Raw genomic sequence first — 11,860 nt, forward strand, 5'->3', positions numbered from 1 at the left:
TTATTGAGTACCATTCGGGGCTAGAGCCAAGGGGACAGAAGCCGATGGAGTATACGAGACACCTCAGTTGATCCCACTCGGAAGATAATGAGGGATCCCAGCATCGCAAGGGTCTCGCAGGATTAGACACACGGTGTTGGGTCTCATGGCCAGCCCAAAATTGCCTGGGGGTCAGTTAGCAAGGCGTCGTACAAAAGTCCATCTGACTATATACAGGGACAACAAGTATGAGAGAACGCGCCTAAATACGAAATGAGGAGGAATTACTTATATATTACATTAATAAACATATACATCCGTACAGAAACCATCAGAGTCTAGCCCGAGATTACAACGACTTCTTTTCACCGGCCACCCGCTCCTGTTCCACCACATACCCGACTGCACGAGCGAGACCCTCGTACACAGGTACAACAGGTCTATATCCGAGTCGGAACTTGGCCTTGTCGCATGAGTAGTAACGAGTCATACATGAGTAGCGAACGGTTCTTCTAGTTAAACGAGGTGTCTTGCCGAGCAAGCCCAGCACCGTCTCTGCAATTCCACCAATAGGGCCCAGAACGCCCTCAGGGAGCTCCCACACCTGATGAGGCTCCACGACCTTGCCAGTCAATGCCCAGGCAGCACGTGTCATGTCCCAGAAGTAGACCGGGGAATCGTTCGTGACATTGAACGCTTCGCCGTCAACCCGCTCATGGTCCAGGGGAGCACCCTGTCCAGCTTCATACCGAGAGTAGGTAGCGAGCAAGCGGTATGCAGCCAACGTATGAGCGTATGCAATGTTTCCAACGTACGTGAAATCAAACAAGTTGTTGTTCTCGCCTAACTGCATGCGGAGGACGGTCGGGGAGGCTTTGGACGAGTGCTCCAGGACCTTAAAGGTGAAGGTCGTATCCTTCTCACCGTAGATACCAGCCGGACGAAGGGCACATGTTACCATCGAGGTTGGAGAGGCGCGGTTATACTTCAAGACGATTTCTTCGGCGTCCGCCTAAGAGGGTGAATCCTGGTCAGTACCTATCCCAAGAACGAAAGAAAAAGGGGTACATAACGCACCTTGGTTTCTGAATAATACTCTTGTTGCAATGGCCCCCGGATAAGAGGCCACTCTTCGGTGACGTTGATGAGGTCACTCTGGGTATCGTGCACGACAGAGCTCGAGCTGGTGTATACAAACGCCTTGCACTTTCCGCCCCAGTCACCACGGGCACCGCCCGCAACTTCCACCAAGACTTTAGTTCCGTCAACATTGACCTTACGCAACAAGGGCTTGTTCCCTTCCAGAACGTTGGGCGTAGCGGTGTGAATAACAATGTCGGGCTTGACCGCGCGGAAAACGGCCAGCATGGACCCTTCGGACGTGATGTCGCCATCATAATACTCGGCTCCCGGAAGACGGTTGTGGGTCGTTCGCAGGTCGACAACAGCTACTTTCGCGATGCACCGAGGGTATCGATCGCCCAGCTTGGGGTAAACAAATCTGGGGTCATTCTGGGGCTTGGGAAGAGCGACACTGGGATCTGTCTCCGAGGGGAAATTGAGCAACTGATCAACAATGTGCCAACCCACGAACCCGCAGCCACCAACCACTAGGACAGTGCCCAGTTCCATTGTAGGACGTCGAGTGGACATTTTGAGGTATGACAGTAAGCTGTGATATATATAGAGCTAACTATCCGTGGTCGGTGGTTGGGGTAAGAGATAATAAACAGGAGAAATTGCGAGGCCTGAAGGTTTGGGGGACGACGATGGTTTCCGCCTCCGGACAGAATCTCCGGGTTAAAGCTCGGACCCCCCGCAAAGAAGCCACACGTGAGTTTCCACTTTATGGAACCGAGATATTTGACTTGGTCCTATTTGTAGTATTGCCCATACAGTAAGTAACGGATCTCATGTTCGATCTGATTACAATTTCGTTATTTAACGGGTGTAGCTTGCAGCTTTTAGGACCATTGCGTCAACTATCGTACTTCTTATTAACACTTCTTATTAACAATCTAGTAAGAAGGCAGATCTTATATGGCCACTACCATGCATTATCCAAATGGGGACTCTCCTTTCGATTCTTCTAGCACCCGCTACAGAACAGCTGAGATCCCAGTGTTGTATCCCATGGGGGGTCTTTGTTTTTCCCTTTGCGGCTTGAAAGTCTGGGAACGGATGAGGAAGTAGAGGCCCGATATTGAGGTCATCTTAGCCAAGATATCAGTCTGCAAGAAACGGAGCACAGGATCGTTCTAGCTGAGCACCCCACTGACTCACTAACCTAGACCAATATAGGCTCAGGATTTTTATGTTTCGCTGTATTCTTTCATCAATGCGACTGTCTATAAACTCGCCAACGTGGATGGTAACTTACGCGGTCCTTTCTACTGATCGTCGCAATTCTCGGTTATACTTCCTTCGATCTTCCGGTGTTCCCCAAAATAATTTGGTTGCTTCGGGGTTAACAGTAGTTCGTGGGTCATACGGCGGGTGTTCTTCTTCTAGAGATGCCACTATCCCCTCGATGTGATAACGCATTTCCTCAGTTCGCCTTGGAACGTAGCATAAAACTCCTTCCTTGGACACACGGATATGAAAGAAAGACGAGGCTTCCAGAAACACACGGGGCTGTTCTTCCGGGAATCGCGGACTCAGATGTATCAGGATCTTGAACATGCCGCCATCCAGTTGCGTCATTGGTCTTCCAAAATATGTGAGCCTCCACATGAATGGGTTCCCCTCGTCAAGATATAGATCAACCGTAATGTTGTTCTGATGCTTGAGGGTTTCAACAATTTGTTCGTACTGTCGTTGCAGGCTAGCTGCAATACCCAATTCTTGCTTTTTGGCCAACTGTCCTTCGACAGCCCAACCGCGTGTTTCTCGAAAAATGGCATCTCTGACCACGGCCATCCGCCGTTTTAACTCCGGATAGTCGAAATGGCCATCCATACTATTGTTGTCGCCCTCAAATGGCATTCTCTGGAATTTGGCTTTGCGGGAGTGTTTCTTCTCTGCAGTAACAAGAGATTGCATGTAGGGCTCGTAATACCACAAGAAACGTCTTTTGCGAAAATCCGCAAACGGGTCAAAAGAAGGCCTCCCATCCTCATAGATGATATTATCATCGCTTTCAGATGATGGGTCGGCTAGCGAGTCCGTACTCCCTTCAAGTGTTATGTTGAGCGATGCCTCAAGAGGCTCGAGAACGGCGAGGCGGAGAGTTTCATGGTGTATCTGGAAACCTGGTCAAGAATGTTCTAACCTCAGAAGGGTATGTAAGCCCTTATTACCTTGGATACGTAGGCTTCCATGTTCTCTATATCGCTCGGTGACCGTGAGCTTTCATACCCGGGTTCGTTTTCGTAGGGATTAGACGACATTAAGCTCTGAATCGAGATAAGAAGAGACTCTAAGCACTGCGCAGACGACCATTGCTCTCCACTTTCACCTCGCCAGGTTCTACAAGATGTCCGTTAGCCAGGCTCTCGCAGTTGATATATATAGGCATCTGTATCTGTACCCCAAAATCGATCTATTCATCACCGCTTGATTAGTAGGGATCATGAGCAACTCTGAGAGTCTCAACTCACAAGCAGACCCGGCCAGATGAATAGATGTTGGGGTTAAAGCGGCTTCGACCACCGTTAGTGGTCAAGGCGCAGACATTCGGAGATGTGGCTGGGTAGTCTGCGAAGCTTAGTCCACTTGTCCACACGTTTATGAATTCCCACAAGATGGTGATAATATACCTTTCCCGAACTTGACAAGAAACTAAGGTATATCAGGCTGGCGATTAACACAGAGCTCTGGAAAACTGATTGATATTACCGAAGAGGTAGAAACGAACCTCAAAGAAGCCGAACTGATAGGGAGTATCTGGAGGGCCGAGAATGAGAGTGCGGACACTCCGGATATCAGAGTCATCATAGTGTACAGCGAGAGCTAATGCAAAGAATCAGAATGGGAAGGCCAAAGACTATTGTAAGCCAGTGCTAGCATCGACGGGATTCGATGGAACCGATTTCCGACTACTATTAGTAGAGTGTGGAGTACCCACAGTGGTCTGCGCCTTGCTGAATCTGCTTGATTTCCTAAGACCCCGCCAAGGTAAGACGACCCATTAGCCCAGCGAAGCTTAGAAGGATGCGGTGAGAAGTGATACCCTGGTAATACGTAGGATCGCCTGGTCAGACATCCTGACGACCGAGAAAGTCCAAGAAGGGAGACGGCTTCACGGGGCCCGGGATCACTAGGCTGGATTGTTGAAGAAACAGGGAGAGACAGAAGCGTGTTGATGGTGGGTATGATCATCAACGCCGTAACGTAGTTGATGGCGGGGAAACCAGGCAGTGCAGGCTAACTATCTGAGTGAGATCAGTCTGAGTCAATTTTCCAACGGCTCCAGGAACATAGTAAGGACGGACTGAAGATTCTCAAGAACTGGCGAAGAGGCCTAAATCTGACCTGTACGAAGTACTTCTGGCTAGTGCAAAGGCAAAATAGAAGGCTGCATGCCCAGGTGCATGTAAGAAAAAAACAATACCCCATGCGACGGCTCTACGGAGTACATGCATGAAACTATGTACTGACTTGCGTATTTAATACATGTCAATGTTCGAGCGCCAATTCACCTGAGTGAATGTCGCAGTTGCGAGACTCTGCTCAAGTCCTCTGTGTCAGGCCTTAGCTTCTATGACTCCATAGCCAATACCAGAACCATCTTCAAGAACAGCATCTGGTAAGATGAAGACAATAATAGACCACGATGAGCAAGCCACTACTAGCTGTCACAACTCTTGGCACAAATTGATTCGTACGAGAGCAATTAATACTATGGAGATACACTGTGCATAGAAAGACTACAAAAGGAAGTCCAGGTTAGTAGTCCAGCAAGTTGCATATCTTCCATTAATTCACTTCATACAGTAGCTAGTAGATAGATACTCGTCCGGGTTTTGATCGGCGGATTACTCCATAGTAGTAGTAGTAGTAGTCAGTCTAGCACAACTCTTGCCAGGTCAAGATTGGTCAAGGGGACTGAGGCCAACGACCCATGGAAACAGCCCCTGTCTCACCGCCCGCAGAGGTGGAGACACGGATCCGTCCTTGGACGGATGATGTTTCGAGGAGACAAAAATAAACACACCCAGTGGAAATAAAATAACTCCTCACTACTGACCACTGACAGGACCCTGGTGTTATGCCCGTTTAGGCAAGGCGGGAGGGGTGGGAATCATGAATGGCTGGGTATCCAAAGAGAAACCACCCATTCTTTTCTCTGACTCGCCATTACTTACTATCTTCTACTGGACTATCCCCAACCCCTCTTAATCTCATAATCCACCGCGTACAAGCCCCTCAACCTCATTACAGCCAAAATCCCTCGATTGGCTTGTGACTTTCGGGGTCTTATTCAAGGCTCCTAAAATTTCTGCTGTGCCGATCCTTCTAATTGCCCCTTACATCTCTCATCTTTTCTGGATCGACGGTGCTTGCCATGATGAAGATTTTGATGCCACCCCGACGGAGTATTCTGGAGTACAGTGCCGTGTATCAAGCCCAATGAGGAACGGTTACCAACCCCGCTGCCAACCAACTTTTCAAGAATTTCCATGTACAACCGGAAAGGTGGTACACCAGCAGGATTGAGAATGCTTCAGGAATGCAAATTCGCAACACGAGTCCCATCGGTATCAAGCCGCAATCTGGCTAACGCCTATTCTCGGTGAGAAGCATGGTTATCGCAAGCAATCCACGGCACCTTGCTCCCTCAAAGTTTCTCATGGTCACAGATATTCTCGACCTTATTCACATCTGATCTATACTAAGAGAAACCACAGAAGCATGAACTATTAGGAATCGCAAGTCAGCTTGGGTAGTATGACACTTGGGTGTAATTGGCGAAAGCCGTATGGGATTAGAAAACGTTTCTCAGCGTTGGAGAAAGAGTTCTTGGCTCCCTATCTATTATTAAAGCAAAAATCATCCACAGTTGGTGCATTGGTCAGGGTAAACGGAATATTTGTAAAATCGTAAGACACATTCGCTAAGGATTCCTAAATCAATACCACCATGAGTGAGAGCTATATTTAAGGTGCCAACTCTAAGATCCGCCGTGAGCATGGTTAGTTACCCTTCATCGCTGCAGAGATTTCTCCGCCCAGTGCGTTGGTCGACAATCGATGAAAAGAGATATGGCGCTGTACATCTTTACCTGTTAGGTCAAGCAGATGGAGTGACTGCTCTTCGCTAGAAAAAGGAGAAATACAGCAGGGAGCTATTACTCCATGCATGTTTGTTTGGTAAAGCAGCGTATGCTGGCTTCGTGAGTATGTGTTTGCTAAGAAAAACCGTAGTAGTCTAAGGCTTCAATAGAATAACGAGCGATTGGGCATTCGCCCGCTTCCCCTAAGAATTAGCATTGCCCGATTAGGTAGTGGCTCTAGCCCGTGATGAATAAGGGGAAGAAGCAGAAAAGGATGCGGGGAATGATCCAACGACCAGAAAGCCGCGTGGGAAAGACGAGTTTCGCCAAAATAGAAGCGCGTGGTGGTAAAGGTATGTATGAAAGGGAAGACCCTCCGCCCCCCCTGGGATGTCTGAGAGAGGGATTCGACTCTGTTCATCCTTGGGAGAAGAGCATGCACAGCGCCCATGCCGTTCACCTGCCATCACTACCCACTATGGCAGTCGGCATGATCCTGAGGTCTCCACATCCCTGGAAATTACAAGGGTCTGTTTCTGCCAGCACCTCAAAGTGTACTGCCGGGTACCTTGTGTTTCCTAATTTAATTTACCATGAACAAGAAAGAGGGTAGGCTCAGTAGTTGATGTGCGGAGCGTTTTATCTGTTTGATGGTATAATCATCACCTCAGTATAACTAGTTTATGAAAGATTTTAATTTGACACGAAACACTTCTCCCTTTCAACCACTGAACTTGGGGTGTACCTAGGGCCTCCCCCTAACCTCCCCTCCCAAAGTAGGCTGTTGTGAACACTGGAACGGTTACCGTGTCTGGTAATACATCCACAAGTGAAGGAGCCATGGAAGCGCCTTCTTTGGCGGTGTGCCAGGCGGTGACCCCTTTCACGTGATGGTCTCTAGCGGGCAACCAGCAACATGAAGCATAGGGGGGCAGAGCGACAACTGCCAGCAGCACACTCACTCTTCCCAAAACACGCGATTTCCTGCCCTCGCTTTCACTCGTTCGAGCTGGCATCCTAGACTCGACTTGAGCCTACTTCCCCTGCTCTGATTTGCCGGCCCGTCTCCCTCGACCTCGGATTCAGGCCGTCCACCAAAAAGTCTCTCTGGAAGGGATTAGGAATGGTTGTGATTCCAGACAGCGCACTCCGCCGCCTGTTGGTCTCACTTTGAGCTCCAACCCTTCCCCATTCCGCTTCCCTCGACGCGGGCGGTTGCGCTTTTGGAGGCACTTCTCCCCAAATCGACTTGAAATTCACCTGCTACTTTGAGCGATTTTATGGTTTTACTTTGATCACGCGCCCCGATTCCTTCCATCGATATTCCCCGCAGGTTTCCATCTACATGGCGTGAGGTGAGTTGCTACGGGAAAGCCGTCAATTCTCCTGGACAACCCCGCGCGAACGAATCCCGGAAGATTGCCCCTTATGCTAACATTGTACACTCTGCAGAAGGCAAGTCCTTAAGTTAGACGCGCGACATTAACGACTAGCACCCTGGTTCCTCCGTTTTCGCACTAGATTCTCCTTCCCCCCTCCAGCGTCTACACCAACTCGGCCCTAGTTCACCTGATTGGCACCAATATCATCTACACTCTCGAGTATCGTCCAGACAACCCATCCAGCCAGGTCCTACTCTCCCAGATACTTAGCAGAAAGGCATAGTTCTCCACGGACATGCCTCCCGGCGACGTTCCTTTGCCGGACAGCCTCGTGCCGGGCAACGGGGCTGTCCGCCCGAAACTCAACACCAGCGGCTATGGTGGTGGTAGTTATCAGTCGCAAACGCCTACATCTCCCGCAGATAGCAATATCATCTTTGACTCGCCCCGTACAAGGACGGGAGGATGGAATGGCTCCACGAATAGCCCTGTTGAGGGGCCACAGGGCTCTGACAGTCGTATGAGCCGGCGGCTGGAGTCTGGCCACCCAGGCCCCAGAGATCCGTCAACTCCCCGGGATCGCAATGGCTATTGGGACCGATCTACGCCGCGAGAGAGATCCCGTCCGAATGGCCGGCCACCGACGAAGTCCCCAGGAAGCTCGTCTCGGATCTGCAAGAAGTGCGGCGAACCACTGACTGGCCAGTTCGTACGGGCTCTGCAAGCAACCTATCATCTCGAGTGTTTCAAGTGCGAGGTCTGTACTCAGGGTTATGAAATCTCCTTGAATCTCAGCTAACTCTATTGAACATAGGACTGCGGCCAAATCGTGGCGTCAAAGTTCTTCCCTGTTGATGCCGAAGATGGCACTGGTCAATACCCCCTATGTGAAACGGACTACTTCCGGCGATTAGATCTTCTATGCCATGAGTGTGGTGGTGCTCTGCGTGGCTCGTATATTACCGCCCTGGAACGCAAGTATCACATTGAGCACTTCACCTGTTCTGTTTGTCCCACAGTTTTTGGTGCACAAGACTCTTACTACGAGCATGAAGGGAAAGTGTACTGTCACTTCCACTACTCCACACAGTTCGCACAACGATGCCATGGTTGTCACACAGCAATTCTAAAACAATTCGTGGAGATCTTCCGCAACGGGCAGAATCAGCATTGGCATCCTGAGTGCTACATGATTCACAAGTTCTGGAATGTCCGTTTGGCCCCGACAGGCCAGCCTCTTGAACCGCCGGAAGTCGAGACGGACGCAACGGATGAGGAGCGCAATAGAGTGCGTGAAGAGGAGGACATAATGGAAGAAAAGGTGTATAAAATCTGGAGTATCCTGTCCAGTTTCGAGGAATCATCCGCAGCCTGCATTTCAGATATGCTCCTTCACGTTAGCAACGGCACTTACCTGGATGGTGTCCTTGTCGCCAAGAGGTTTATTGGTCATGTTGATATTCTCTTCTCGGCCATTGATCAGCTTGCGGGACATATCAAGGAACAGGGCATGAAAGGTATGTTGCAATAGTTGATCTCTGCCTTCTATTAGAATACCAATAGCTAACAATGTTGACTCCAGATCTGGCTTACGGACGTGAAGCAAAGCTTCTGTGCAAGAAGATAGTTGCATTCTTCGCACTACTTTCGAAAACACAGGAAACTGGCGTCCGCAAACTCGGCGTTACCCAAGAGCTCCTGTCTCTGGTCACCGGCCTTGCGCATTACCTGAAGTTGCTTATTCGCATTGGCTTGCAAGGAGCCCTCAAGCTTGAGAGAGAGCAGCAAGCTTCTCAAGGCCTACACCATTTCCTAGATCATTTGGGAGACTTGGAGACACTCAGGCCGCCTGAAGAAGAGGAGACGCTTGCTGATCTTATGACCGGTGTCGACACACTCGCTGATCAGCTTTCGGATTGTTGTACGGCCTGCAAAGAGCCCATCGACGACGAATGCGTCATGCTGGGTGATAGCCGGTGGCATATAAAGCCACCTCATCTCACTTGTGCGTCATGTCAGAAGGAGCTGTCTCATACTCTCCAAGATGCGCTGTGGAATCCGAAGGAGAAGCGTTCTTTCTGTACCGATTGCGTTTCTCAGAACGGACTTATGCACGACGTCCAAGGGGGCTTTACTCATATTACGAAGCTCCAGCAATTCGTCTTCCTCCTCAAGGTTGCTCTTGCGCGACTTCTTGCTGTTCTCAGAGCGGGTGGAAGTCTTGGTTCTGGTATGTCATCATGATTTTCGTCTATCCTCTTCCTCATCATAACATCATCTCTAATCTCGTCTGACTCATATTCCAGGCGACGCTTCCCCCCCACAAGATGGCAACGAAAGCGGTCGCATCCCTCCTGGCGGCGAAATGCGTCGATCAGCGACCAGATCCAAATCATACGCAAATGCCACTAGAAACGCTCCTGAGGGATCTTCACTTGAACAAACTGTCGGCGAAATGCGTCGTCTACGTTCCATCCGGAATGAGCGTACCCTCTCAACTACTTACAAGAAGGCTAGAGCGTCTCGCATCATCGACGGGCCTGAAGGCCGTAGTGTACGACCTGGTTCATCGGGTGGCGAAGGATCAGACCCAAGGGGTCATGGTTTCCAGATTGTAGAAGAAAGAGATGCAAACGGGGAAACGGTCACCGAGCTGACGTTTGGCAACCAGGATGCATTGACGTTGGACGACATACCCAGAATCGTTGCTGCCGAGCAAGCTAAAGAGCAGCGTCCCAACGCCTACAAACACGCCGGCACCAAGCTGGTTGGTACCACTGAACCACTTCCCAAATACAATTATGGCCATCAGCGTGGCGTATCTGGGGCAGGTCTTGACCAGCACATTATCGAACAAGGTGGCAGGACTAAGAAGTATTTCTCCGAGCTTTCTGCTTTGGAATACTTTATTGTCCGGCACGTTGCTGTCTTGTCCATGGAGCCTTTGTTGAGTGAATATTTCACGCTAGAGGAGCTACTCTCCTTGATCGAATCACGAAAGCCTACCATATGGAATATCTTCGGCCGCGCCTTCAATAAAGAAGGCAAGAAGGTTGGGAAGAAGAAGGGCGTGTTCGGGGTAAACCTGGATTTCCTCGTTGAAAGAGAGGGCACTGAATCTAGTCACGGTGTGGGTCCAGGGCAGCTTCGTATTCCCGCCTTGGTCGACGACGCTGTGTCCGCCATGCGCCAAATGGATATGTCCGTGGAAGGTGTCTTCCGAAAGAACGGCAATATCAGGCGCTTGAAGGACATTTCTGAAATGATTGACAACAAATATGAACAGGTGGACATGACGAAGGAGAATCCTGTCCAGATTGCAGCGCTGTTGAAGAAGTTTCTTCGCGAGATGCCTGATCCTCTGCTTACATTCAAGCTCCATCGTCTATTTGTTGTTTCACAAAGTAAGTGACTGACGGTCCTGGTTGATATTGTAGCCTTCATTACTTACCACTGTATCACAGAACTACCCGACCCTGAGAAGCAAAAACGTGTATTGCATCTTACATGCTGCCTTCTTCCCAAGGCTCATCGGGATACTATGGAAGTACTTTTTGCTTTCCTTAACTGGACTTCATCTTTCTCGCACGTCGATGAAGAGTCCGGTAGTAAGATGGACATACACAATCTCGCGACAGTCATGACACCCAATATTCTCTACCCCAATGCGAAAAATAGCACGGTGGATGAGAGTTTCCTGGCAATTGAAGCCGTTAATTGCCTGATTACATACAACGATACCATGTGCGAGGTTTGTTCCCTCCGATCTCGAACGTTGTCTTCATATACTCATGGTTTCTGGACAGATACCCGAAGATCTACAGTCGGTCCTTAGCGACACAACTTTCTTCAAGGAAAACACCGAAGTCACAACAAAGGAAATACTTCGACGCTACGGCGACATCGCGCGCGGAAGCTTTTCCCCCAAGGCGAGCAATGGTGGCGAAACCGTTACAATTACGAACTCGAACCGCGCTGCCAATATCCCTACTTCTGCCCGTATTGAGACAGATCCCTCCCAGGACACGGCATGGCAGATGCAAAGCTCAGTTCGCCATGTCCAAAGCCCCGGTGGTCATCAGCACTCGACCAGTGGTACTCCACAAGCTGGCACAGAACTGGCCCCTACAGCCTCCAATGACTATCGTGAGAGAAGCACCAGCAATGGCAGCCAGCAGAACCCTATGCAAGCCGAAGGACAGTCTCAGCCAATGCCATACAGGGCTCGTCCCGGTGCTGGGCCCATGGGAGTTGCTGGCTAGTTCTTCGCCCTTTCATGCGCTTG

At 49.9% G+C, this 11,860-nt stretch overlaps 4 protein-coding genes across 4 annotated transcripts; 2 read left to right on the forward strand and 2 right to left on the reverse strand.

The window, feature by feature from the left end:
- Window positions 1-328: 328 nt before the first annotated feature.
- Window positions 329-1,632, reverse strand: ERG26 (C-3 sterol dehydrogenase/C-4 decarboxylase; the record flags this gene model as incomplete). Its single annotated transcript, XM_041692522.1, has 2 exons — window positions 329-991; window positions 1,057-1,632. The coding sequence occupies 2 exons, from the start codon at window positions 1,630-1,632 to the stop codon at window positions 329-331; spliced, it is 1,239 nt and encodes a 412-aa protein (XP_041545899.1).
- Window positions 1,633-2,291: 659 nt separating this feature from the next.
- On the reverse strand, window positions 2,292-4,183 carry AKAW2_60402A (ubiquitin-conjugating enzyme E2; the record flags this gene model as incomplete). The annotated part of the gene is made up of 9 exons (XM_041692524.1): window positions 2,292-2,301; window positions 2,360-3,222; window positions 3,279-3,447; window positions 3,509-3,520; window positions 3,579-3,675; window positions 3,738-3,759; window positions 3,836-3,930; window positions 4,046-4,079; window positions 4,151-4,183. The coding sequence occupies 9 exons, from the start codon at window positions 4,181-4,183 to the stop codon at window positions 2,292-2,294; spliced, it is 1,335 nt and encodes a 444-aa protein (XP_041545900.1).
- Window positions 4,184-6,440: 2,257 nt separating this feature from the next.
- On the forward strand, window positions 6,441-6,806 carry AKAW2_60403S (uncharacterized protein; the record flags this gene model as incomplete). Its single annotated transcript, XM_041692525.1, has 1 exon — window positions 6,441-6,806. One exon carries the CDS (start codon window positions 6,441-6,443, stop codon window positions 6,804-6,806), a length of 366 nt encoding a protein of 121 aa, XP_041545901.1.
- A 1,064-nt stretch (window positions 6,807-7,870) lies between these two features.
- AKAW2_60404S (GTPase-activating protein LRG1) lies at window positions 7,871-11,837 on the forward strand (the record flags this gene model as incomplete). The annotated part of the gene is made up of 6 exons (XM_041692526.1): window positions 7,871-8,332; window positions 8,390-9,092; window positions 9,158-9,805; window positions 9,882-10,979; window positions 11,040-11,326; window positions 11,382-11,837. The coding sequence occupies 6 exons, from the start codon at window positions 7,871-7,873 to the stop codon at window positions 11,835-11,837; spliced, it is 3,654 nt and encodes a 1,217-aa protein (XP_041545902.1).
- Window positions 11,838-11,860: the final 23 nt, after the last annotated feature.

This window comes from Aspergillus luchuensis, chromosome 6 (assembly GCF_016861625.1).
Source record: "Aspergillus luchuensis IFO 4308 DNA, chromosome 6, nearly complete sequence".
Lineage (NCBI taxonomy): Eukaryota > Fungi > Ascomycota > Eurotiomycetes > Eurotiales > Aspergillaceae > Aspergillus > Aspergillus luchuensis.